Genomic DNA, 22,355 nt, shown 5'->3' on the forward strand with positions numbered 1-22,355 from the left:
CATTCTCATCTTCAATATCTCTAGTAAATGTTCAAATGCCCCACTGTTCAGTTCTTAGTCTACCATTCATATTGATCGAAGTATGTCTATGTGATTGCAGCCATTTTTACACTGTCAAATACAAACTGTTCCCAGTTTCAGACCTGTGTGTCCAACCCATCCCCAGGGACCCCACACCGCACTCAGCAGTTCTCCCTGTGCTCTCCTGCTCAGTGGGGGGTTCCACCACCCACCAAGTCACCCAGCTGAAACCCCGATTGCTTCCTCTCCTTCACATACCAGTCAGTCACCAAGACAGTCTGTCAGCTCTACCTCCCAAATATTTCTATACCACATTCCTCCTCCATCCTCATTGTTCTCTTCCTGGCTTGAGTCCTCATCCTCCCTCGTCTTCTTCTGCAGCCTCCCAAACAATCCCCCACCTCCAAAATGGTTCCCCTAAAATGTATCCTCCACACAGCCAGATCGTGAAAATCCAACCTCCTTCTCCTTCAGGCACTTCCAATAAGATAAAGCGTTCTATGGGCCCTCACTAGGCCCTTACACTCTGGCTCCTGCTTACACCTGTGGTTGCATCTCTTTCAGTTTCCTGTTCGACGCGTTACAGTTCCCAATTCCAGCTGCTGATCCCATCTAAACACCATCTCACGCCACCCCATCTTGGTCCTTGTTTCTTTTGTCTGGCTAGTACCTCGGTAGTGTGTAAGGCTTGGCTCAGGTATCATCTTCCCTAGCAAGTCTTTCTTTACCTGAATTTAATGCCACTTCTCTATTATGCCAAAATGGACTATACATATCACTGTCATTGCAATTTCAACATGCTACTTATTTGTTTCTGGATCTGTCTTCTTCACCAGTGAGCTCCAGGTCCTGCAGCACTGGTTTTTTGTTAGTCTCCTTAAATTGGGGAATAAATAAATGACTGGGTTCCTCACATCAATTATCATCACTTATGTCCCCTTCTACTAATTATTTAAGCAATTTGGGTCTGAGTGTCCCCATCTATAAATCGACTCAGTAATTCTGGCCCATCCTGTGATTGCATAAACCACATGTGCACAATATAATCTATCCTTCTGGGCAAGTCAGTCTACTTAGACCAGAGCATTGTATAAATAAAGCTGTTTTTACTAATGTGTGCTTCATCATTTCTTCCTTACCTCTTCATTCTGTACTCTGAGTTTATGATTTCCTCAGAGTTCCTTTAGGTAATGCCACTTAGGACCCATAAAAATCCATTACAGATAGTAAACTGGTTTTGAAGAAAAATTTAAAAAAATCACTGTTTGTTACTCAATACCTTTCAGAAATTGCTGAATAGAAAATTTATGGGGAAAATACAGCTTTTTCAAGGCACTATGCCTAAGTATTTGGAGGAGTTATTTCATTTCTATGTTATCAACTTTGTTTTGGGTATTTTGCACATAAGCCAGCTAACATGCATGCTTCACTGGAGAAAAAATTTTGGGGATTTTTAAAAAACCAATTAAACAAGTACTGTTGAATATTCTATAGTAAACAATCCATTGCAAACTTATGATGTAAGTAATTTTCAATTTCCCTCTTTTCATCCAGATCTCATATTAATTTTATAGGCCTATCCTCATACTAAGCTCTCTACAGTGTCACTCAGTCAGAGCAGAGGGCACCTGCCTCACTGTGTCCTGATCAGATTTATAGTGAGTCTGGCCATTCACTCAGCTCTCGTCACAGCCAGTGCCAACTTGCTACCTTCCGAAAGAGTCCAACGTAGGACTTGGCTCCTTGCAGTTATATCCTTTAATGAGACATTCCAGTGAGATGACTAGAGTCTCCCCAAGATTTATTGAGTCCTAAAATTTTACCTCTAGCAAGAATTACTGAAGACCTCACTAAAAGAAAGAGAGTGCCCTTTTAACAGATATTGCTATCATTATGTAAACCTTTAATACACGCTACGATGAGGTCTGTCCAGAAATAGCCCAGCCATTGTTAATATAATGAGAATGGTTTATGGCAACATTGATGTAAATTGTCAGCCAAGGAGACAGGACTGCATTGTGCGTGTGCGAACAATGACAACTTCACTGTTCTAGTCAGTGGGGACAGTAGATATCATTGAGCATGTGTACTGTGTGGCCTTCACATTCAAAATGACTGAGTGAGTACAGCAACAAATCTGCACCAAATTTTGTGTAAAGTTTGAACATTCCTCCTTGGAAACTATTCGGATGATTCAGAAGGCCGCAGCTAAGGGCAACTGGTGATTGGCAGCTTCATCACGACAATGCATCTGCTCGTGTATCACATCTTGTGAGATATTTTTGGTGAAACATCAAATCACCCAGGTGATTCAGCCCCCCTACAGCCCTGATTTGGTGGCCTGTGCCTTCTGGCTTTTCCCCCAACTAAAATCACCTTTGAAAGGGAAGCGATTTCAGACCATTGATGAGATTCAGGAAAATAAAATGCAGTAGCTGATGGTGACTGGTAGAACTGTGTGAGGTCCAAAGGTGCCTACTTTGAAGGGGACTGAGACATCATTGTCCTATGTACAATGTTTCTTGTATTGTGTATCTTCTTTAGTAAATGTCTCCATTTTTCATATTACATGGCTGGAAATCTTCTGGACAGAACTTGTACACTCCTAATCAGTCCAATTTCATAATTTTTGGACGTTTGATAATATGAAAACTATAGTAACTGAACAGCTCTGTCAATTACACATATTTTAAAATAATTTCCCATATTCATATAGAAAAGCAACTTTTGAAGTTCTTTACCTCAAAATGAAATAACAGTTATGATACATAAAACTACATTGTATTACAGTGGAAACTGTACTTCAAACATTATTTAACTGTCCACTCTACAGTTACTCAGAATGTATAGATCTGGAAAAACTGGAATAATAACGTCCCAAAGTTCAACTTCTTGTTATAATTCCTAAGAGAACTTATTGCAACTGATCCAAGGAAAAAAATTATTTACCTTCACTTAGATTAATAAGTCAATTTGCCAAACTGGAAATTGTATACTTTTGCTATACTTTCAGATCATTTAATTGCTGTATGTTGAGAATATTAATCATATTTTCTTGCTCACTAAATCAGAGGGTGGAGACGCAGGGAGTTAGAAAAGAGCTGATGAAGAGGGAAACCCCTCACACAGTATGAGTTGTTGAGAAAATATTTTCTGGAATAGCTGATTTGGCTTGTCTACAATGGTTCTCTTTGGTTATCACTATTAAACTGTTTGTAGGCAGGCTACGAGATGGACAAAATCAGTGAGATGTCATTGCCCTTTCAAAGGAAAACCAATCAATTATATTCCTGAAAAACAAGTTGGGAAGGAAAAAAAATAGCGCTTACTTTCTGTTTCTTTTCCGGGCTCGGCTGTAGGCTTCAAAACCTTCTGTTAGTGTCCTCAACTTCTCGGGTTCCACCTGAGTGAAGGCATGAGACCACAGCACATTACCCAGACCTGCCATTGTTAACACTGCTTTTCTTTCCTGCTGTGCACGCAGGCTCTGGTTGGGGGAGGGAGGCTAACACTGGTGCAGCCCTGTCAAAAGTCACAGGTCGGTTCTGGGGATCCAGGCTGCAGACATCAAGGGAAAGGAAAGACTTTGGCTTTTAAATTGTCAAAATTTCAAAAATAGTGTTTTAAGAACAAAACTTGGAATTTAAGTAACTTGATTTGAAAACTCGTATAAATCAGAGATCCTGGTTTGCTTTCTTCACTACCTGCTGTTCAGAAACTGCAAATCTGTATTTCATCAGGGAGGACAAGAACAGCCGTTAGTGAGGGGGGTGGGCTTTGGAGTCAAGAGTAAAGTTTCAATCTGATCTCCGGGCATGAGTAAAGCACTTAAATTTTCTGAGCCTCCATTTCCTCCTTTAAAATGAGGACGATGGTACCTTGTTGATAGAATGGCTGTGGGTTTAAAATGTGACAAGTCACACTGAGCATTTAACCAAGCATAGAGAAGCTAGCTAGCATTACCTGGTGTGTGTTAGGGAGGCCACCCACAGTCCCTACTGATAGGGGAAGAGGGTGTTGCTACCCCTTATGGGCAGGCCCTCTCCCCTGTCCTGCTTTATCATGACCATCCTGTGTGAAGCCTGCTGCCTCATCACCATCACTGAGCTGCCAAAGGGTGTCTGGGGGATCAATCGGTGGGGATGGGGGGTGCAGCCTTTGCCACTCACCCACAATGATCTCTTGCTTGGTTCTTGAAGCTACCCCCCCCCCCCAGGAAAAACAATTAATAAATGGGAACACTTGTATGTAACTTGTGAATAAAAACATCTTTAGAAAAACACTGCTATTTTTATTGATCTTTAGAAAAAAGACAAACTGAGTAAAGACAGTGTTACATGTATAAACACAGCTTCACAGCAAATCCCCTGGCCATCCCTTAACCCAGCTTTTTCCCAACCCCTCCACTACTTTTATGTAAAAACTATAAAAATTCAGAGGTTGACAGAAATGCCTCATGGGTAAGAAGTAAACATTAATAAGTGAGGATATTATTATCACCTTTTGTGTTTAAATTTTCCTGACTCATGAATATTATTTATAAATGATTTTTTTTTACCCCTTTTGAATTTAGTACACAGTAATGATTAATGAAGTGTTTAAGTCACCAAGTCTGAAAACAAGCATTTCTAATCATTCAATGGGAAAAGCAGTCAAATATTGAAAACATTTTCCTTGTAGTAATTTTCTGTATTTTGTCTTAAAGGATCCAAATATCTCACATACACAAGTTCATTGGGGATAGCCAATCTGTAGCATGCCAGAACAGGAGACAACTCTGTTCCAATCACACTTTGTAACGTAAGAGCCCTGAAGGAAATGTCTTATCGGGATGATTAGAAAAGCTTAAGTACAATGAATACAACCATGTGCGACTCTGAAAAAGAAGAAGGTGGCTGGGATACGTTTTCACCTTTCTTGTGAGACATGAGACTCCATCTTGTATTTACTCCCACAAAGAGAATATGAAAGCTATTCCACACACTACATTTGTGTAACTTATAGCTAATTCCACTTGTATTTAAATGGATTTCTTGACAGCAGGAAGAGAGTTTTCCTGTAACAGAAGCTTCTATTAGACACAAACTGGCGCGGTGAGAGGTTTCAGAAGGAAGGGATGGATGCAGGCGACAGAAGGCGGATTCACAGTGAGACAAGGTAGGGTACCACAGTGGAAACTTTCCCTGTTGAACTCAACTGAAAAAACAGAACATTAAGTTAGCTCAAACTCTTTTTTTAAATCTTCAACTTTTAATTTTAATTAAATAAGGAATATGGGGCAGTAAAAACATTTCTTGTGCACTTTTATGTAAAAGGCACTGTTTTGTTATTTAATACGGTAATACTGAAAACTAGTATCATTTTTGTTATTTCACAGGTGGGTCTCATTCTTTGAGTAACATGGCCAGCACTGAAACTCACGTCTGACTCCAAAGCACTCAATCTCTCTCTGCCACTCAACTCTAATACACATTGAAACACTCGTTTTATAGGTATACTATACACATACATGTATGTATGCATACACACAGACATACTCAAAAAAGTCAGTCAAATTATTTGAAATCAAATTGCATTTTTACAGAAATTTAGATAACCCCTGCCCAAATTTGTTTTCAAAATTTTGAACCAGATAATTTTCTGGTCATTTTTCTAAACTAAATCTTTACAATGATTTCTTCATTTAATTTTGCCTGTACTGATCAAAGTTACTCTCACTACAAACTACATTGTTTTTAAAGAATTCAGTGAACTGAAAGAGAAAGCAATGATGGTGCTTTCCAAAACTAACTAAATGAGATACTATGTGAAAATTCCCTGTAGGCTTTAATCCTGATAACAGGATTAAATCTCTGGGTGATACCTTCTTAGCTACTTAGTGCTGAGGCAAAGCTGCCACATAAAGGTCAAAGAAGAGAGCACAAGCCATATAACAGATTTCACAATGGAGGGAAGACAGCTGACCTCAAGTTCCCCCTTTCGTTCTTCACTGCTCGCCCCATTTCTGCAGCGCCAGCGGCCCTGTGGCCCTGTGGGCTGGCAGCAGCAGGCCCAGCACTAAACTCAAAGTCAGGGGAGGAGGACCTCCCTGCCTGTGCTTTGTGTCCTTGGGAATCCCTCTCTCTGGGCTTCCGTTCTCTCAGCTGTACAGCAGGGATAATTGTGCAGATTTTTATGGGTCACTGAGAGACTCTAAAGAGACAATGAACATGAAGGTGTTTACAAACACCAAAGCAGTGAAAGTATTTTAGGTGCCACATGAACAGGCCTTTAAACATTTTTAATAGTTAGGTACTCATACAAACTTATATTAGAAAAACACAAGAACTACTTTACCTATGATTTCCACATATTATAACTTAGAAGACTGAAGAAGCTATTTAAACATGGCTTGAATAGTGCCTAGTACATAATATGTGTTCAAAAAATATTTGTTGAATGAATAAATGAGTAAATGGGTTTAAAGAAAAATTTTAACTAAGTAATAGTACAGGTAACATACTATTTCAGCTGAAGTCTGGGAAATAGCAAATTAAGCAAATATGAGGCATTTCTTAGGTTCACTATTGTCAAATATTTATTAGTAAATTTTTTAAATCTTGAAAGAATGGGAATTAATGATAAATAAATAATTTGGGGTAAAATGTTAACTCACTTATGACAGAAAGGATGAACCAAATTTTCCAACAATAGAACTCATGGAAATAGCACTAAATCAACTCCTAATTTTTTCCAATGAACTAACCAGGTCCACATTGTTACTATTTTTGTCAGTGACACTACCTGAGGGTATTGTGTCTATGTGTGCTTCCTCTCCTCTTCACTTTGAATAGCAGCATCTCTGAGTTTTAGAGAACTGCACTATAGGACTAGAGCACATCTATTCTAAATGTCACAATAAATTTCATCTCGGCCCACAACACATAAACAGATGAAATGTTTTGGATAAACTCATATATCTCAAGAAACACTGGGTAAAAGCTCATGTAATGAAAGTGTGTATATGTTTCTGACCTGAGATTGCATTTGCTACTTTGAATACCTACATGCAAACTGCATCGACAAGCTCACAAACTCAGTGTACTGAGTTTCAGTGAATGGAGAGAGGCCTCCTTTCCCTCTGGCTCAGGAAAAAAAAAGTTCACAATACTGTATTCCACAGTTCACTGGAGTAAAGCTTACAGTCTTACCTAACCTTTTGACTCACTCAGTTTAGTCTTCTTCCTAATATTCACATGTCTGGTCTTATCTAGTTTTTCATTTTTATGATCTCTCAAATTTTGATCAGGCTGACCTTCTTAGCCTGGATCTCATCTTGCTTATCACTTTTCAAAAAACTATTTTGCTTCCTTTTCAAGAAGATTCCCTTGCTACAGAGCATTGATTGCCCCTGCCATCCCACCATTTGGGCCAAAATGTAGTCCAAATACTACAAAGGACTCATTTCCAACTGAGGTCAGGAAAATATATAAGGTAAAGGGAATACACAAAGGACAATTTCAACAGAGAATTACAGTACCAAACAATGCAAACAGCTCACACTAATAATCAAGCACAGAAAGAATGTTTTTGAAAATAAAATTTTAGACTTCCGTAAGATGGAGGCATAGGTGGATGCACCGTACCTCCACGCACAACCAAGATTAGAACAACAACAATTTAGAGGCAGAATAACACTCAGAACTGATAGAGAATTTATCTGAATGGAAGTCGGACAGCCAAGAAGTTGAAGTAGACCCGTTCATCCAGACCGGTAGGAGAGGCAGAGAGGAGGAGCGGTGCGGGTCGCGGCGCGCAATCGGGGAGAAATGGACACATAAGCCACCGGGAGCGCGGAAGCCTTCCAGGATGCGCAAGATTGCAGCGGTGGACCCTGAGTGTGCAAGCAGCGGCTGGCGGACCCAGTGAGGTGGCGATTGTGGACCAGGGCAGAGTGTGCAACCCAGGATCTCAGGGCGGGTACTGAGGCCCCAAGAGAGTGGGGCTACTGCCATTGTTCCTCCCGTCCCCGCCCCCGCTCCCACCCCCACCTCACATACAACATCACAATCTAGCAACTGGGGTGCCCAGCCCCCGTGAACACCTAAGGCTCCACCCCTCACCATAACAGGAGCGACCAGACTGGAAAAAAAAAAGGAGAGAGAGAGAGAGACATGTCTCCAACAGAAGAACAGATCAATCCCCCAGGACTCATCCTTTTGAGCGACCAAGAGATAGCCAATCTATCAGATGCACAGTTCAAAACACTGGTGATCAGGAAGCTCACAGAACTGGTTGATTTTGGGCGCAAATTACATGAAAAAAATGCAGGTTACCATAAAAGAGATGAAGGAAGATGCACGCAGAACCAATAGTGATGGGAAGGAAACTGGGACTCAAAACAATAGAGTGGACCAGAAGGAAGAAAAAAACAACCAAGCAGGAAAGAATGAAGAAATAAGAATTTACAAAAAACGAGGAGAAGCTTAGGAACCTCCAAGACATCTTTAAACGTTCCAACATCAGAATTATAGGGGTACCAGAAAGGGAAGAAGAAAAGCAACAGATTGAGCATGTATTTGAACAAATAATAAAGGAGAACTTCCCCATTCTGGCAAAGGAAATAGACTTCCAGGAAATCCAGGAAGCTCAGAGAGCCCCAAAGAAGTTGGGCCCAAGAAGAAACACACCAAGGCACATCATAATTACATTAGCCAAGGTAAAAATGAAGGAGAGAATCCTAGAAGCAGCAAGAAATAAGGGAATAGTCACCTACAAAGGAGTTCCCATCAAACTGTCAGCTGATTTCTCAAAAGAGACCTTACAGGGAAGAAGGGGCTGGAAAGAAATATTCCAAGTCATGAAAGACAAGGACCTACATCCCAGATTGCTCTATCCAGCAAAGCTCTCATTTAGAATGGAAGGGCAGATAAAGTGCTTCTCAGATAAGGTCAAGTTAAAGGAGTTCATCATCACTAAGCCCTTATTTTATGAAATGTTAAAGGGACTTATCTAAGAAAAGAAGATAAAGAAAAAACATGTATAGTAAAAGAACAGCAAACTCACAATTATTAACAACCACACCTAAAGCAAAACCAAAAGTAACTAAACAAACAACTAGAACAGGAACAGAACCACAGAAATGGAGATTATATGGGGGGTTAGCAACAGGGGAGTGGGAGGAGGAGAGAGGGGGAAAAGGGACAGAGAATAAGTAGCATATATTGTAGGCTGAAAATAGATAGGGGGAGGGTAAGAATAGTATGGGAAATGTAGAAGCTAAAGAACTTATAAGTATGACACATGGACATGAACTAAAGCGGGGAATGTGGGTGGCAGAGGGTGTACAGGGTGGAGGGGAGTGAAGGGGGGAAAATGGGACAACTGTAATAGCACAATCAATAAAATATAATAAAAAAAAAGAAAAGAAAATTTTAAACATCACAGGAGGGTAACCTCCCAAAGTCAGTCCCTAGGCTCAGTTTCTTCAGTTACCTCCATCCCCCGAGTATGATGGCAGCCTGTCTCTGGTTTGGGCCCACACTGCCAAAACGTGTGAGCATGGGATGTGGAGCTGACATACAGGAAGTGAGTGGTCCTCAAATTGATTTTCTTATGAGTTCTGTCTGCTTTGAACAACTATCGAGAGAACTGTTTTTACCTCTACCTGCCGAACACGATGGTGCAGGAAAAGCCAACGGTGAGTCTAGGGAAGGAGCACCCGGCCCCCTGCCTTGCAGAGCCTGTCGATATCAAACCAGGTGCTGTCGCACTGACACGGACAACTTTTCTGCACAATCAGAAGATGTCTCCATTTGTCAAACAACAAACGTCCCATTGAAAAGAGACATTCTGGTGCCAATCTAGAAATACATCCCTTCCTAAGTTAAGCTTGAGTCAGAAAAAGTATCAAATGTTAGAGCAATAACATGTGAAGTCCAATAACATGGGGCAACAACGTTCAGAAAAGTAAAAATTATCTACTCAGAAGAAAATAAGAACTTTATTTTTTGTTATTAGAAAAGAAAAAAGAGAATCATCCCTTTCAGGCTAGTTAATGTAAAATCAAAGATGAGAATTACAACATTTGTTTTACACAACAAGAGCATTTTTCCTATGCTTAAATAATCAGTGAAACAGGTACATAAAGATAACTGTCTCCCCCACAGTTGCATAGCCTTAAAGTGTTTGCACAGTGCAGCATATAGGTGTAGCGCCAGTGGAAGCCGTTTGCTTTGCAAGAATTCTCTAATCTGGCACCAGGATCTGGCAGTGAGTCTCTCTGGCCATGAATGGGCACGTACATACCCTTGGTCCCTGAACCTTAAACTATAAAGGGTTCAGGGATTAGAGAGAAACTTGCATTTATTTAGAAAAAGTATAAATATTTTCCAGAAGAAGATACTTCATTACAAACTGGTAACCAAAGGAAAAAAATTATTAGTAGGCAATACCACTTCCCGAATGGTATAAGACATCACACAATATCCTCAGCACAGCCACACAGCTTCAGTGCTGGTCCAGGTCCAGGATTATACAGGGGTGAGCAGTCCAACTTGTCACAGATGGTTAGAAATCTTGCTAATTAATGTTGTTGGTCGGGGGAAAGGGTGTGAAGGGAGATGGGAGAAGGGTGTGAAGGAAGGTAGAGGAAGAAAGTGTGAGTTTACATTTTTTAGCAACTCTGAAGAGAAGAGGACGTTCAAGCTCACTTAATAACTTAAAGCTCTGAAATGCTTCCAAGTTGAGCTCCTGCATGAAATGAATAGCTAATATTAATTTATAATCAGATATGCCAACTTGTATGATATGCTAAGGTTTATAAAAAGTTATAAATTATTTCATTCACTGGATATCTTCCTTATAACCCTTTTATACTCAGTCTGGTTAGTAAACCCTGTACTCATGGATAATGCACAGATAAGCACTAACTAAGGTGAAATGGCCACAATTCCATAGCACTGGAAGCCAAATTAACCAGGTTGTCTTACACAGAGAGCTGGGGTGAGGAGGCTCATTTTTACTGAGCCTTTTTGTGTGCTGGATAATCTATTTATGGTATCTTGTTTACCATTTTTAATTCTTAAAAATGTCATTCTGAGTAGGAATTAATATTCCCACTGGAGAGGTGCGAAGATTGCAGCTCTGGCAGACGAATCTGCCTACCCAGGACCATTTTGGTAACTGGCAGAGCTGGGATGAAGCTCGAGTCAGAATGCCCAAAGCCCATGCCTCTTCCTGGTCACACCTTGCTCTCTCTCTAGTTTTCTGTAGACTGTGTTCAGGAAGTATTTGATGTTTAGACATCACACATCTTATGAAGTAATCTCAGAAACTACAGAATATTTCTCATGGTTTATTCATAATTCTGCTACATGTCATACCCCACCAAAGGTTGAAAGTGCCTTTCTAAAATCACAAAATGAACCAGTCATTTACTATCATGACAAGAAGTTGGCTAAAGCATCGGCTCATGGACAACCTGGAGATGGAGATCTCAGCCCCCAGCAGGTATCACTGCTCCACCACAGCACCGGCCTCTCAGTCCAGAGGCCCCTCATAGAGCCAGAAACATGGCAGGTGCCTGGTCTGCTCTGACTCAGTAACCTGCAGTCCTGTCAATTAATTATTTATTTTCCCCTGCTTGGCCTGCTTCCAAAAAGAATTTACAGGGCTTGCTGAGAACAAAGACTGACACATAAAATAAATGATAGGTTTGTGGGATGTGGGGTGGTAGGGAGATAAGATAATACATCTACTCTAAAACCGGAGTTAACAAAGATTTTATCTGGTGGGATCTGACAGGATCTTTGATTAATTTGCTTTCATAGAGAAATCATATGAAAAACTGAGAGGTGAAGAAGTTTTAAAAGGATAATGTGTAAGAAAATTGTCTAGGAAACCATTTCCTCTGAGATGTTACAAAGATAAACACTAGGGAAAACAGTCCCTTCCGCATTGGTAAGGTGGAATTAATAAGATCTTACTAGAATAAACAAATTGTTTACAGAGTCAGCCTATTTTTCTCTTTCGACTTCATTAAAATGTCAGGCATTGCCACAGTGTATAGAAGAAACCCTAATGTCTTGCTCACCCGTTAAAAGCAGAAATCTGGTTATTAATGTGGTAGACTTGATCCAACATTGTTGAGAACTAAAGGGTGCTACATAAATTAAATTCACATCACACTTTGTTCACTTAAATAAGAGTACAAATTTTTAAAAAAGTGTTTTACTGGAAATCTTTTCAAATAGATCCTGCTTTGTCTTACACAGAAATTAGACATAGTGTAACTTTCTCTGGGTGAACCAGGATCACCAAGTCGCCAGGCAAAGGCCAGCTGGCTTGAAGTCAGGACTGTGTGTGAAGTTTTGCCTTTTCTGGTGTTACACTGGGAACACTGTTTGGCTAGCTGGGCATCTTTAAATAAGGTATGAGGAAGCCCTTCCTTTGTTTTGTGACCTACAGGAGAAAAAAAGATTCTTTGTGAAGCAGCACTTTGTTTCTCCCGTGAAAAAGTGAGGTAGGCCCTGGAAAGACCTGAGGTTTTCAAAAACGTGAAGTGCCCTAGAGCATTTAAGGTTATTATACCTTGCTTTTTAAGGATAGATAAATATTTCGTGTGTTATTAATATTTCATTACATATATGTTTTCAGTTTTTCACCTCTAAACATGTGCTCTGAATTATCTTTTCTGAATTACTAAAAATACTTGTAGTGTATCTTCATAGCAATGTTTTGAGAATGCAAAACTACAGTGTCAGCCAGTGGGGGGCGGATATTTTAAGTTACAGATACAAATTTATGCTTCCTATTAAGAATTCGTGTATTGATTACAATAAGGAAGAAGAATCTAGATTTTTGGAAATCTAAACCAGTTGCCTGCTTAAATGAAGAAAAATAAATGTTTCTTGGACTCTTAGATAATGGTGGTTTTTAAAAACTACATCTCCCCAAATATCAGTAAAGAACTCAATTTTAGGAGTTTTCCAACATAGACTAATCAGAAGATTAGGACCATTGTTTAATGTGAAATGTGTTAAAGGTACATGCCGCTCATCTCCTGGGGACATAAAAAGATGTTTAGACAAGGCATTTAGGTCAGGAAGAAGGTTTCCAGGAAACAGAGAGACGCCATAATCTTTTCTTTAGTTAAGCTTTTGAAAATGGCGCATAAAAAAAGACGTGGTTTCATTTGCACAGACGTTGTAAAACAGTTCAATGTCTACATCTTGTGTTTGCAGCAGTTCCATTTATATCATAAAAGCTCAATTTTGCTGTTTCTAATTATTTTTGAATAAACTGTCAAACACATTTAGGTTTATCAACCTAAAGAATGTTTGTCTGGTCTCAGAGAGATTAAAGCATAAAACGTTTTGTGAATAGGAGTATGGAGTTCATTTTCTTATCAAACGTAGAAACATTATGCCCAGAATGTATCCCGACAAGTATATATTAGGCATTATGAGCAATGGGTTCAAGGACCTCCCGGTCATTTGGAGAAAGACAATCTTTTTACTGTGCTGGCAAAAATGCTTTTGGTTTCCTGCCATTAAACCGAAGTGCCAGTGGAGGTTTGAGCAGAGTTGAAATAGCTTTGCACAATATACTCTTTAAAAGAATAATACTATATACCTGGAAGAGTAATTTTTATTTCCTAAGGAGATGAAAAATTATATGTTTCTTCACTATATGTGGGGAATATGCATTATTATTTCCTCCTGGTCAGATGTAAATTTTTATACTTTAAACATTCTGCATATTTCTGGCCTAGTGAATCACTTCTACCAACTCTGGGGTGGGGGGAGAAAGACCAGAAGACCCCTACTAATTTCTTCTAAATTGAATGGTAGTTTCATGGAGTTTTCATTTAATTTATATGATCAGATTTTGTTAAGTAGAACCAGACTATGGGGTTAAACATTTCCATGTGTTATAAAGACCCAGAACTTTTCCTGAAAGGAGACATCATTCTGATTCCAGACATTACCTGCTGCTTCCAGAAATGGCTGCAGCTCCACCCAACTTTACCCTCTCCCCAGCGCTAAGGGTCACATGGAAGCACACGGAGGGAAAGCTGTCCCCTGGCACTTCCTGTTGCCTCTGGTTCCTAGGTTAGAACCACTCTGAGCCTTAGTGGAATCTACAGACGTTTCACAACTCACCCCTTGATGATATGACATTTGGTGACTATAAACTTCCCCTCTTCACTTTATGCTCCAGAAGTTTATGAGACCTGAATGAGTCATGGAGAATCCTAATTTCAAATCCAAAGAATCCAAAGTGATGATAACAAAAAATAATTGATATCGGAATAAAGGTTAGTATTTGACAATGGATAAAGATTTGTATACCTTCCCTTCCTCGGGGCTTTGTTGACATAAATTGTGAACGTCGTCTTCTCTTACTAATTTTCCAGGCCAGGAAGTCAGTCCTTTGATTTGGCCCCAGACCAAGTCGCCAACGTTGAACGTCCTTGGCCTATAATGTATCAACTCATTTGAAGAGGGGGAGTCTGGATTCCGTAGGTCATCTTCACTACTAATGCTTTTAGCGTCTGAAGGGCTAGGCACACACCCATTAATGCTTTTGGCATTAAAGTCTCCATTGTAATGGATGTAGTCTTTGACCAGAGAACTTTCCAAACTGTTTGAGGAGCTCGGAGACTGCTCCTCTAGGACCAGGTCTTGCTTGGTGGTGCTCAGCAACTCTCCAAAACCACGACTCTGTCGTGGTCTGTTCCCATTAATGTGTGCACATCTCTCCATGGTGTTCTCTAGCCTCTCCTTAAAACTCATCATAGTTCTTTTGTAGTTATTAAACCTGAAATTCTCCTCCAGAATTTTATCCCCTTGACAGTTTCTTGGTGGTAACAGTATTGGGTGCTGTTCCCCAGGCAGAAATGGCAGTGTAGAGACATTGTTGGACCTCTCGTGACAAGGACTACTGTGAACATGGCCTGCATGATCTAAAAAGTCCTCACACTTCCACCTGTTCCTTTCCCCTCCAGGGCTTTGCTCCCCATCCCACTGTTTTTTAGATGTGTGGCAACTTGCTGACTTGAAGTATTCAAACCCATCTCCTTCGTTTGAGTTTTTCCCCTGGTCCAGGTTCCTGGGCAGCCGAGCCCCTCTGGCACTCCTCAGCCTCCCGTCATGATCGACAGTGCCCACGTTCCGTCCATGGATGACTGCACTGACAGCACTGGGGAGACTTAATGGGTCACCAATCGAAGCAGTGAAGGCACTCATGGCACTCAGAGCTGGAATGGGGCTGATCTGGGTCGTGTTGTTGACTGCAGTGGTGATGACAACCTGCATTCCTTTGCTGGCTGCATCAACAACTGCCTTGTAAATGGCATCTACGGAGGCATCACCTTGGCCACTCACAACAAGGCCGTCCTTCACCTGCTGACCAAGAGGCGGGTCCATCCTCGGCTGCAGATCACAAGATGTATCTTGGAAGGGTGGGAGTGCAGTGTTTGGATTCTCAGGAAGTGCTGTGAGCCCTGGCTGAGTGCTTATTCTTTTGGTGAGGAGAGCTGCATCTTCCTGCATTCTCACCTTAAAGAAATAGACAGGAAGCAGTGGAGAGAGAAAAAAAAATTAAAGACCTCAGAGAGAAAGACATAATTTTAAGATCTACCAAAAGACAAACAGGTATAACAAGGAAGAAAATGTAAAGAAAAAACAAGATTCAAAAATGAAATAAAAAGCCACTCTGTATAGAAAAGCTTATGCCTCCATTATATTTAGGTACTGTTGCTTTGGTTAAAACCATTCAGATTTTAAAAAAAATCATTACTAAACATTCTCTAGAAAAATTAAAGTTGAGGCTGTTGGACCTAGTGTGTTTTATGGTGGTGATTCCAAGTATTTAGTATCATTACATGTTTTGCAACTTGGGATTCAGTCACCAACACTGCTCAAATTACAAAGGGAATCCAATTTTGAAAATGATTTCTACTGAATTAAGTGAAATATATACAACATAAAACAAAACAAACATATACACCTTTCCTTACAATAAGATATTTCTGATATAACACCAAATTTTGAAAGTCTTCAGGTAGGGTCATAACACCTACTTTTCACCCTTGCCCGGCCATCAGCTGAGGGTCACCCCCATGCTGTCGGCAGTGACAATGGTTCCCTATGGAAGTGATTCTCAGTGGAGAAGAGGCAGAGGGAGGGAATGCCCCCCGGGGAAATGATCAGATCTCAGGATGGGAAGAATGCGTGCAATTTGAACACATCCCCAAGGTTATTCTAATTTCATCAACCCCGTCTAAGAATTGCTGCTCCAGACCTTTGATACTTGGTGTTTTCCCTTCAGTGGTGATTCCTTTCCTGTTTTCCCATCCTCCTCCACCAAACTAAGACTTGGGACCCATCAGCACATCAACTACTCTCTTGCCATTCTCCCCTTGTCTGCACCTACCAGATAGAATCCCAGTCCTGAATCAATTCAACAGCCTGCTTCATCTACATCTACATTGAGGATGCTGAGTATCTGGCTTCCAATCCAGCTGGGAGCTTACTGTTTCCACCAATGCTGTGATCCTCCACTTAGACAGCACTCTTCTTCACCACTGTTCAAATCTTTACCCACTTCCACAAGCCAGCTGCTATCCCATCTCCTGCACTTAGGAGATGGCCTTACTTAACACAGAGGATGGAGTTCATAAATTAAGAATTCTTTTAAGTCTTACACTCTGCTCCTCTCTGCCTTCTGGCTGCACATCCTTCTCTGCAACCATGTGTGTCCTAAACCCTGTCCAGTTTCCCAGTGTAAGAGGGGTCCCTTCTGCTCTCTGAGAGTAAGTTCTCCGTTTATGCTTTGGATTCCAAGCCCCTGCTCAGGGATCTTGCCTTATCTATTATTCCTTCCCTTCTTTATGTTCTCTTCCACTTTTTAAAAATTCAATGTATTGCAGTGACACTAGTTAATAAAATTATATAGGGTTTCACGTGTACAATTCTGTAATATACATCACCTGTATATTGTATTGTGTTACCACCCAAAGACATTTATTTTCTCTTTACCCTCTTCCACCAACCCCCACTCTCTTTCCCTCTGGTAATCACCATCTCTTCAACTTTTTTGCCTCTTTCCTTTAGCACGTAACTATGTGCATGGTGTTCCTATTTTAAAAATTGGCATTCAACCTACATCTGTCTTGGGGCACTACCCTGTTTTTCTTATGTTCTTCAGAGTTATATTTTTGAAATTTTTTATTTCACTCTTTAATTCCTAATCTTTTCAATCCTTTCATCCATTGCACTCTGGCTCTTGCTCCAATTACTCCATCAGAACTGCATTCCACCAAGTCACTGGTCATATTCTCACTGCTGAATCAAATAGTATCTCTTCAGGCTTTATCCCCTTATTTTCTCAGTGACATGGCTAAGCACTTCCTCTTCCCTTCTAAATTATATGTCTATGAGTATTTTCTCATTGTCAAAAACAAAAGTTTTCTTTATCATTACAATCCACCTAAACCTGTACTTTCCCATCCCATTCCAATCCCATTTCCTTGCAGACACTTATTTTTAATACATTAAAATGTGTAGGTGAATATCTGGTTTTCCCTTCCCTTCCCTTCCTCCCTCCTTCCTTTTCTTCTTCATATCTTTCCCATAAATGACATTGTATTTCAGTTTTCTTCTGTAATACTATAGTACTGGAGTCTTGCAATCTTGTGGATCTTTTCATGTCAGATTATATAAATCTAGCTAATCTGTCAAACCACTAGGTAGATGAATCTACCATAGCATATTTGACTATGCCCCTACTGATGGACACTTAAGTAATTGTAACAAACATTCTGAATTGTGCCCTTTTGTTCACATATGAAGATTTCTTTAGAATAGATACACAGAAGTTACATTTCTGGGTCAAAGACATGTATATTTAAAAACTTGATAAACTATCAAAAGGACTGAATCAGCATATAATCAGACCAAGAATAAATCTCCAAGAATCCATTATCCCACACCACTGTCAACAAGGTATCATCAATCCAATGACACATTAGTGTTGTAATTTATATAATGCTGATTATTCTTTCATGTTTATTAGTAGTTTATCTTTAAAGATAAAGATTTTAAAGGTGTATGTATTCAATTACATAACTTTTTAAAAAACTACTTGGTTTTGTGTCTTGATGAAAGAGCCTTCTCTATTCCAAGATTATTATTTTTTTAATTTTTAAGATTTTATTTATTTATTTTTAGAGAAAGGGGATGGAAGGGAGAAAGAGAGGAAGAAGAACATCAATGTGTGGTTGCCTCTTGCACACTCCCAACTGGGGACCTGGCCTGCAACCCAGGCATGTGCCCTGACTGGGAGTCGAACTGTGACCTTTCAGTTTATGGGACAATGCCCAACCCACTGAGCTACACCAGCCAGAGCCCAAGACTATTTTTAAAAATTCTGTATTTTCTTCTTGTATTTATTTAGTGTTACTTTTTGCATCTAGCTCTTAAATTTATCAGGGATTTATTCAGTTTGTTTAACTAAAAGAAGACCATGTGGCTGAAGCCAAGGAGACAGTAGTAAGAGCTGGGGCTGGAGAGTGAGGTAGGCATGTTAAGGCTGTGGCTTTTAATCATGAGAGCAATTGGCTTAAACCCTCAAAAGGGTTTGAGAGGGTGCCAAGATCAGTTTTTACTAACTGCCCCAAAAGGACCACTGACATGCTTCAGACAAAATAAAATAAGCTTCACACAAAAGACTAGAATGTGTAACAATCATTACTGAGAAAAGACAGTGAGTAGAGGTAGAAGGGCATGTAACTTCCTTCTTTTGTCTCTTCCCCCAAAGTGTTCAAAAAGTTTAGACATTGTTCTCTACTAAAGTGACCCAAGGAAGGAGAGTACCTGAAAGTTCTGAAACAGGCAAGCCATGGGGTTACTGTTAGCTGGGCAAGGGATTGTGGGCTGTCCTTGAAATGCTTGGAGGTTCTGGTAGCCCTGGAGAAGCTGCTGCTGCTGATTTGGAGGAAACATCTGATTGTTGTTTAACAGCGACTGTAGATGAGTCAGTTGATGGTTATTCAAAGTATTGTTTACTGAGGACATGTCACCTATAGTTTGAAAAACATAAAATGTAAGTCAATGTGATTCTTTGGCAATTTTATGCCTACCTTTGTGCCTGACAATTCCTAAAACAAAAACTATAAACGAGACTTACATGATAATTTTCGCTTTTTCTCCTCAAAGTCTTACTAGGTGGTAAGGAAAGAGTATTTTACTATTTAATTATATCTTTCGTAATTAGTTTTTTTTAAATTTTATATCATGGAGAAACTAGTCTTTGCTTTATCCACTAACCAGGCCTTATATTTAGCTTCAGTGTTAAAAAATTCTTTGAATCTACTTTTATTAAATCACCTACAATTAAAGGTAGAAATTAGTCCTACACTGTTTTAGCAATCACAAGGATTTGACCAGATGATTAAAATGAGTGGCTCTGATCAGGCCTTATTTACAAAATTTAGATCTCAAATCACAATCATCTGTAATTACCACCAAATAAAATTGGATTTGGTCTGGAAATATGTATTTTATTTTTAAGTAAAAGGTTGGTTGTCTAAAAATTAAAGTTGTGAACAAAGCTAGCAGTAAAAAAGACATCATTGTCACAATCACTAAAAATAATGATTAGACATTAGGTAGGATTAGTTAATAACTAAATTTATATTCAAAATTGAATAGACTTGTTTTGAAATTATGCTGAAGTTATTTTGAGGATGATGTCACAGAAATTGTCCTGTAATTTGAAATATATAAATCTATTATGCTTTTTAGATTATTTACCTCCATTGATTTCAATGCCAAATAGAACTAATGAAACTATGTTATAAAGGTATCCATAAATCTGCAAATATATGTACTTATGTATATATAAATATGAATATATAAAAAATGTATGTTTACATACACCAAACATGAGTATCGAGTACATCTGCCGATGCTTCCAGACTTATGGGAACCATCTCTGTTTATTCCAGTTACCTGCATCAAGCAGTGGAATATACCTGGCATTATATTCTAACATTTTTGTGATAATATAATCTACAGGAAGGATTCTGTTTGTAAGTCACAAAATTTTAACTACTACTGTCTGAGGAAATCTAGCAGTAACTATCGGGGCTGTTTCCTTGAACCTGGGCAAACTTTAATTTTGAATGTTTGTATGCCTTGTTTTTTATTTTGCTGGATAAGTATTTAGTTCTGTTTATTTAGAGATCACCTGGAAAAACACTTCCTCAGACTGTTTCCATCCACAGTGCAGCTGCTCATACTAACCCTGTGATGCCACACCAACTAAAATTCAAATAAAAGTTATTTTTAAGATGTACCTGTGCTTTATTATTTGAAAAATAAGACTCTACTTGGCTTAAAAGAATGATGAATAGGTTAGGTTTAGGTGGCATCAGAATTAGAAGATGAGAAAACAAATTAAAATATTTAGCATTGCTAGAATAGGGGAAAAGAAAAAAGTCATTTTCATGTTTGTATAACTAGGTTGTGTGCGGGTGTTATTATATTTAGTTCCTTAAGCAAGCTGTGACATAACAAAAACATTTTTAAAAATAGTGTGACAAAATGGAGTTTTTAAAAAGGAGAAAATAGAATTAGAAAAACGTTTCTTTTGTAAAAATTTGTGAAAAAATTTAACTTACCAAGCAAACCTGTCCCCAGTAGAGGGTTAAGTAGCTGTGGCACCACAGAGTTACTGTTGAGTTTAGCTGGACCAGGTGTGTTCCCAGCATTATTAGATATATTCAGCAATGTTTCTGCCATTGACACCACTGCTGTCCCACCAAGTGTTGAGACAGTCAGTGCTGCCACTGCTGATGATGTAGTGGTTGTGGTAGTGGTTGCCTGGGAAGAAGTTGCTATGGAAACCTCTGGATGATTAGCGGTGTTGGCCGATGCCGAGTTCAGGACACCTCCCAACAGCTGGGGATTCAAGGCCATTAATCCTGAGGCCCCAGTGACAGCTGGGAGGAACAGGGGGTTAAAAGCAGTGTCACTGCCTGCAAAGCTTGGTAAAGGGTTCCCCAGGGGGCTGGTTAAAAGGGTCTCAGCTTGGCTGTTCTCTGACTGATTGCTTGGCAAATGGTCTGGTGGGGCTGTCATCTGTGTTAATGAGGGAAAGGGGGTATTTTGCTGTTGAAAAAGATCTGAGATGGTCAGATTGAAAGATGGCAGGGGAAGCATGGCAGCTGCGTGGGCTTGGTTCTGAAGCAGGGCTGCTAAGAGCTGAAAGTGAACAGGCTGCAATACCTGCCCATCCACATCACCGGAGAGAAAAGCTAAAGCAGCGTTTACATTCGGGTTGAGAAAACCTAAGGGGTGGAGGTTGATCTCAGACTTGCCTTCTCCTGCTGAAGGCTGGAGGATATTTAATAGATTCTGGTTTAGGAGATGCTGTTGATTCACTGGCAAAGAGATAGGTAGAGAACTGAGGAGGCTGGGGTTCAAGGGGTGTGGAAGATGGTTGTTTGAAGTGCTGTTGGATGGAAAATGAAGTGCGTGCTCCTGGCCAACAAAAGGAAAATCGCTCCCGATGGGCAGCTGGCTCTGCAGTGGGTTTCCAGCTGCAGTGGTGACTATGACGCCGTCTTGAAGAACAGATGTTGTCTTTGTGATGGCAGGGTGGCTGGTGCCGGCTATGGCAATGGAGGATGACGGTCCTGACCTGCCTGCAATGGGGAAACAGCAAAACAAGAACAGCACTTGTTAATGATGGTCGTCAAGGAAGACAACCCCATAACAACACACTGAGAAACTTTTCAATCAATTCATTACATGTCACCTTTACTGGTTTTAATCAGATTAATTGTGATCAAAGATGATATGCCCTCTGTTAGTGACACAAGTTTAACTTTATACTTCCTAATCCACTTTGAAAATAAATGTATTGGAGAAGTTTAGCATATTGAGAAATAGCTGTTTCTATCAAATAGCTCATTTTTCACAGTTGGGCAAAGTGAAGATGGAAGAAGTTCTGTAGTAGTTCATTTGTTTGGGTTAGACAAAAGCAGAAGTCTTCATTTTTCAAGATATATATTTTTCATTTTTAAGAAGTTGTTGATCTTTATGTGTAATACTAGTACTTCTAGTGAAAAAAATAAGTAGAATATACATAAGTATAGAACAAAAATTAAAAATTACCTTATTTTAATATTTTAATGTAGTTATCCCACCTCTCTATACACACATATATGCACATATATACATATACACATACCTATGTATACACACACGTAGATATGTTATATATTTTAACAAAAAGGGAATTATGCTGTTTTATAACTTTTTTCATTTGTCAATATATTGTAT

The 22,355-nt window shown here is 39.6% G+C and overlaps 1 protein-coding gene across 6 annotated transcripts in view; it reads right to left on the reverse strand.

The window, feature by feature from the left end:
- MBD5 (methyl-CpG binding domain protein 5) overlaps window positions 1-22,355 on the reverse strand; it is a 471,857-nt gene that overhangs the window by 9,173 nt on the left and 440,329 nt on the right. For 5 of the 6 annotated variants that reach the window (XM_045831183.1, XM_045831164.1, XM_045831173.1 and 2 more), the window contains 4 exons: window positions 20,690-21,715; window positions 18,882-19,087; window positions 14,355-15,563; window positions 3,351-3,424 (listed from right to left, as the gene is read on the reverse strand). In XM_045831183.1, coding sequence (XP_045687139.1) covers window positions 3,351-3,424; window positions 14,355-15,563; window positions 18,882-19,087; window positions 20,690-21,715 — 2,515 coding nt within the window. The remainder of the gene's footprint in view (window positions 1-3,350; window positions 3,425-14,354; window positions 15,564-18,881; window positions 19,088-20,689; window positions 21,716-22,355) is intronic. The other variant, XM_045831211.1, reaches the window with a different exon arrangement.

The sequence above is a fragment of the Phyllostomus hastatus genome, unplaced genomic scaffold, assembly GCF_019186645.2.
Source record: "Phyllostomus hastatus isolate PE091 unplaced genomic scaffold, TTU_PhHast_1.1 phas_contig_1, whole genome shotgun sequence".
NCBI lineage: Eukaryota > Metazoa > Chordata > Mammalia > Chiroptera > Phyllostomidae > Phyllostomus > Phyllostomus hastatus.